Source organism: Melospiza georgiana, chromosome 2, assembly GCF_028018845.1.
Source record: "Melospiza georgiana isolate bMelGeo1 chromosome 2, bMelGeo1.pri, whole genome shotgun sequence".
NCBI lineage: Eukaryota > Metazoa > Chordata > Aves > Passeriformes > Passerellidae > Melospiza > Melospiza georgiana.
The window spans coordinates 55,410,995-55,416,994 of record NC_080431.1 but is presented as its reverse complement, the minus strand read 5'-3'; the positions used below and the strand labels follow the sequence as shown (position 1 = coordinate 55,416,994).

Below are 6,000 nucleotides of genomic sequence, written 5' to 3'. Positions count from 1 at the left end.
AAGTGTCCTTGATTTCACCCCAAAGCCTAAGAAAGGAAGGCACAGGTCACAGGTGCAGCACCAACAGGAAAGCCAAAATAAGCTGCTTGAAGGCATGAGAATGCATACCAATTTGCAATGGAAATGTGATTCTATCCCTCTCTCTTCCTAGAAATGCTAATCTTCCATTAGTCTTTAAAAAAAAAAGATAATAAAAAAGCCAAATCAAGCTCTTGCCTAACAAGACACAAATCTTGCCTGCAAGAGCAAGATGAATCAAGCCACAGCATTGCCAATTTTATCTTGGGAGAGGGAAGGAGCACAGTGGTTTTAAACCTTCTAGATCAGTAGCTATGGGAGCACATCAGTTGGATCAGGGAGAAAAAAAAAAAATCAGTCAGATAGGAAACAGAGCATTCTCCTGAACAGATTATGCTAAGAAATGGCTCTGGAGTTACTGCTCCAAGGCTGTGAGCAGAAACAGCAGACTCAATTGCTGGGAAAACAAAAACAAAACCCAAAACTCAAACCCTAACAAATTGCCAAAAAACTGAGAACAGAGATCTTCGTCATTAATTGGTTAGGAACAGCCCATAATGATAAGATTTATAAGAAGTAAATTTGGAATGCCTTTGCATGGATGACAGAAACCTTAGTATTAATCACTGCTCGTATGGAAGGGAAAAGGTCACAGCTAAGGCTAGCCAGTTTTTTTTCCCCCTAAGGATCGAGTGAAAGGCCAGACCATGTCTCTGGGAATTCATCATCAAAACCGTACCGGACCGTCTTCTCCATCCTAAACCCAGTGGGCAAGACAGGCGACCCCTGAGGTGCCTGCCAGGAGCCGGAGCTCCCTGGAGGAGCGATATCCCCGCTCCCTCGTCACCGGGGCCGGCGGGGCTCCGCTGGCATCTGGCTGCTGCCCAGGTCACCGGAGCCCCTGAGCACTGTCCTGGTCACGGCCAGGGGACAGGACCCGCCGCGGGGGCAGCTGCGGATCTGCCCGCAGCCTCAAGGAGAGCGGCGGCGCCCGGGGACGGGGCGGGAGTAGCGCCCGCCCTCTTCCCTCCCTCTTTCCTTCCTTCCCACCCCCGTGACTCACCCGCCGCTCCCGGCGGCGACAAGCCGCCAGCGCCGGAGTTACCGCCCCGGCCCGGCGCTCCCCGGGGGCTGCCCCCCGCCCTCCCCGAGCGCGCGGGTCGGGCAGGGCGCTGCCCCTGAGGGACGCGTCACCCCGCAGCCCTCGAAATAGCTCAGCGGGAGGGGCGGCGGCGACAGATCTCTCTCCCCGTCCGTCCCTCCCGTCCCGCCCGCGCTGCCCCTCCGCACCCCCGGCGCCCGGAGCGCACCCCCGGGGCGCGTCCCTGCGAGCACCGGCGCTCCCCGCCCTGCCCCGTGTCCCCCGGCCGGCCCCCCCCGGCCCGGGCTGCGCCTGCGCGCCCCCGCCGCCCGCGCCCGCTGCGGCCGCCCCGCCCCGCCGATTTGAATATGCTAAGGAGCGGTTACCGGAGCCCTATGGTGGAGCCGGGAGGCAGTCACGTGGGACGGGGACGTGTCCTTGAGGGGCGGGGCCGACCTACCCAGGCTGCCTTAAAAACGGGAGGCGAGCGAGGAAGCGCCTCAGTCAGAGCGAGAAAGTGCCGGGGTAGCGGGGCTGCGGCTGCTCCGCCTGAAACTTCTGAGTAACATCAACAGGGGGAGGGGAGGGCGGGCGGCGGTGGAGGAGGAAGGTGGTGGTGGGGGGAAGGTTAGCCAGCAGCGCAGCCCTATCCGCCTCTCCCTCATAAACCAGCCTGTGTTGGGCTGAGCAGGCCCCTCACACAAAGGAGGGCAGGGCAGGCAGGGCTGCCCCCCCTTCCCCCCCGCCTCGGCAGAGGGGCAGCGGGGAGGCGCCCTTCCCCGTGCACAGCACTCACAGCCACTTACTCCTCTCCCGTCCCCCGTCCTCTTCTCTCTCTCCCCCTTCCCCTCACCTCCCCCCACGGTTCTCCCCTCAGCCCCCCGCCCGCTGTCCATGTAGCCGTCCGGCCGCCGGCCCCTCCGCACTATGCCCATCTTACTCTTCCTGATAGACACGTCCGCCTCCATGAACCAGCGCACCCATCTGGGCACCACCTATCTGGACATAGCCAAAGGCGCTGTAGAGACTTTCATGAAGGTACCGGGCTCTGCCTTGCGAGAGGAGGCGAGAGAAAGCGAGCGAGAGTGGCTGCGCGGGGAGGGGAGGGGGCGGCAGGGAGCGGGGGGCTGCCTGGGCCGGGGGCGCGGGGCGAGGGCGGGCGGGAGCGAGCGAGAGAGTGCGTGTGTGTGCGGGGAGGGAGGGGAGGGGAGGGCCGGGCCGAGCCGGGGGGCTCCGGCGGCGGCGCCGCCTCTCGGCTCACCCTCTGCTTTGTCCCCCGCGCCGCAGCTCCGAGCCCGGGACCCGGCCAGCAGGGGAGACAGGTACATGCTGGTCACTTTCGAGGAGCCTCCCTACGCTATCAAGGTAACCCCCGCTCACCCCCCCCCTCCTCCCCGGCCTCCTTCCGGCCCGTCCGCCCCCCGCCCGCCTCGCCCCGGCTGCCGGCGGTCCGGGGAGCGCGGCACACACGGGCTCCGGCGGCGGCGCTGACATCAACATGGCCGACGCTTTCCCCCGTGCGGTGTGTGCGAGCAGCAATGAACTGTGGGGGATATTTATTCAACTTGGGAGAAGTGACAGCAACTCCAAGGAGAGTTCGGGGCGAGCTGCGGGAAGGACCGAGTTGAGCCCGGAGAGCCCCGGACTCGGAAGGGGACGGCACTTCCCTGGCCCCGCCGCGGCGCGGGGGGGGACGCGCCGCGCGGGGGAAGGGGGCGGTGGGTCCACATGACACAGGACGGTGAACCTGTTGGAGGTCGCTGCAAGCGCAGTTGGCTCGCATCTGGGCTGGGCTCTGGGAGGGTGATGTAAATAACTCTAAGGCTTGGGCACCCGTGTCCTCAAAGAAATTTGTCCTATGGAACAAAGCAAAAATGCTCGTTTGCTAAATGGGGAGTTCTAAGGATTAAGAGAAGTTCATAATTTCAGGCTTTTTGGAGCAACATCAAATACTAACTTCTGAGGTGTTTTATTATCATTTGTAGTAAGCTGCATGCAGCAGCGGAGGCTCTTTGTAGCCTAACAGGAAAGCAGAACTCATATCTGCAGAATAAATCTTTTCACGTTTCCCTTTGCAGGCTGGCTGGAAGGAAAACCATGCAACGTTTATGAATGAACTGAAAAACCTTCAAGCTGAAGGACTTACGACTCTTGGCCAGTCCCTAAGGACAGCTTTTGATTTATTAAACTTAAATAGATTAGTAACTGGCATAGACAACTATGGGCAGGTAGGTTGACTGTTACTAGGTGGAAAAATCTTAAAACACAAACTTCCTAGAAACAGCAATTAGCTAGTTGTCCAAAGTGGCATCTTCATGGAATATTCAATATGGGGGCTTCTTCAAAAAGTAAGCAGAGCTCGGCTAGCTTGAAGAAATACAGCCAGTGAGTTTGATACCCACCCTTTTTGTTCTTTAATTTCAGTCATTGCTCAGTTTTTAAGCTGTGATACAGCCTCCAAGTTGACCTTTTCAGTTCAAATTTTTCCTTTTTTTGTTGGGTCTGTGTTTGGTACCATAGCTGGTGAGCCTGATAGGGTTATGAAAACTTAGCTTTCTCCATACTGTGCCGAACAGTTTAGGAGATGAGCCGTTTTTGTAACAACACTGCATGTCCAAAAGTACTGGAAGGAGCACTTTTTCAAAACGCTCTTTCCATTGAGTTTACCACAACATTTCTCTGCATACATGTATTTTTATGAACCTGCCTGTTGTATCAGAGCCTTGAGAAGCTGTGCTTTTTTAATTTCTCTATTTCAACTATCCCTTTAAAACAGGAGTTATTTGGTGTGGGCCAGCATTCTCATGCTCATTAGTATGAGCTGCTGAAATACAGGCATTGTAGGTTAAATGTGTGCCTTAGGACTCAGAGTTCTTTCTGCTGCTGGATCAAAGCCTGGATTTGTTTCACATGAAGGATGCTACTAGTACTTTTCATGTGGGGCATACCAACTTGAATCTCCCCTTATTGTTTTTCTCATGTAGTTCTGTGTCCTCTATCTGAGGATTAGTATTTATTACTGCTCTCCGTATTTAACATGGGAATGTGATTGTGAACACAAGTCCCCCTTCTTCCCCCACTATTTCCCAGTCTAAGCAGAGTTTGTGATAACATGCCACGTGTGTTTATGAAGGAAATTTGTCATGCTGCATAGTATGGCTTTACTGTGAGATGATCAAGTCAGCCTAAACATTTTAAAAATGCCTGTTTAGTGATGAAACTTTAAAAAAGGGCTAGTTCCACACATGAGGTTTTTTCCTATGGTCATCTGATGTCCTCATACATCTGTGTGTAATTTTCTCATTTTTCTGATGTTCTTGTTTAATTACAGGAGCTATATTCTTGAACACTTAAGCCCTGTAGGCCCATACACAAAATATTGTTCTTTCCGATTGCTAGTGATAACTATTCTAATTAAACCTATGTCAAATAATTTGCTCCAAGTGAGCCAGCTGTGCTCAACTACTCAAGTGGGCAGTTGAGTTGCCATTATTCTTTTGACTCACTAGTAGTGTTCATTACTGCAAGAGCTGCTCTTTTGACTGTGAAGCAATGACTTTTTCTTTGTCTGTGTTCGGGTTATCTGTCTCTCTGGGCTTGAACCCCCTGTCACTTAAGCACGTTTTTGCTCCATTCCACGTGTGGAGCTGGCTGTTGAAGAGGTATTCACAATGTGCAGTCAGGTGACTAAACAGAAATTCTAACTCTTTTTAGCATCTACAAAAATAGATGACTCTATTGCAAGTGGCTGGTCATCTGCTGCTGAAGTCAAAGGTTCCCATTTTGGCTATTTGTACCAAAATGGCAATTTTTAAAAAAATAAATCAAATCCTGCAACATTTAACTGATCCTTCAGCATTTTCAGGATGAGCTCTAGGGAAGCTAATTGTCTTCATCTTCACATTGGTCTTTAAAACTATGGCTTGGTAGCCTGTCGTTGTCCTGTTATTCTTGTCTACCACCTAAAATTTAGTCCAGACAAATCAGTGTTTGACCATACATAGTGTGAGAAACTTAAGAATCCAGGAAAATAAAAGTGGTCAGAATGCTCAGTTGCATTTTAAACAGTTTTCATTCAGAACATAAATTGCTGATTAACTTTTTTCTAAAGCAGCTACAAATATTAACACTATAAAAGAGTAGTTAGTTAGGAGGCAGATATTTGAAGACTGAATATATTAGAATAAGACAAGATAACTTTACAAAAATAGCAACATTCAGACCATCTTAGGTGTGATACTGTGACATAATAAAATCCAAACTTATTAATTTGTGGGAAATTTCTCTGGCTAAACATCTTTGAACTATCATGCTTGTATTTTGGTGTATTGACAAACTTCTAAGGTACTTGGCCAAGATCCACTTGCTACACGAAAGTGAGTTGTAAACCAGACTTTTCTTACACATGCTAATGACAAGACATCATACAAGCCTGATGGGATTGTCTGGTTATGTCTCCACCAGTGACATCTTGTACCCCTGCTGAGTGCAAACTGTTGGTTTAAATGGTAGAGTGACTCAGTACACTCCATTTCTTTCAGAGTTGACCAGAGTTCTCCATCAGCTGACCTTCTGAACAAGAATGATGGCTGAAGGGTCATTCTGGAGTTGGGGAAAATCTGCTTCATATTTTCTTGCTACTTAAATGTTTGGATTTTTATTATGACTCTTTATTATACTGCATATGCAATGATTGAATTGCCATGTGATCAGCTGATCACAGGATCTCACATTTAGATCTTAAAGGACACTGTCAACACACTTAAATTGTCAAAAGCCTGGAAGATTTTTTTCATAAGCTAGTTCTGATATAAATTCTATGATAGGGGCTTTATAAATATTTTGTCTTACTGAGGAGTTGCCAGATCCAATTTTTTTGGAGGCTTTTGTTAAGAAAAAAT

General features: G+C 50.6%; 1 protein-coding gene across 3 annotated transcripts in view; it reads left to right on the top strand.

Moving 5' to 3' along the window:
- Positions 1-1,630: 1,630 nt before the first annotated feature.
- Positions 1,631-6,000, top strand: part of INTS6 (integrator complex subunit 6) — a 38,851-nt gene continuing 34,481 nt past the window's right edge. For 2 of the 3 annotated variants that reach the window (XM_058045062.1, XM_058045060.1), the window contains exons 1-3: positions 1,726-2,137; positions 2,387-2,464; positions 3,178-3,327. In XM_058045062.1, the coding sequence (XP_057901045.1) occupies positions 2,027-2,137; positions 2,387-2,464; positions 3,178-3,327 (339 nt within the window). In that variant the 5' untranslated portion in view covers positions 1,726-2,026. Of the gene's footprint in view, positions 1,662-1,725; positions 2,138-2,386; positions 2,465-3,177; positions 3,328-6,000 lie in introns of those variants that run through there. The other variant, XM_058045061.1, reaches the window with a different exon arrangement.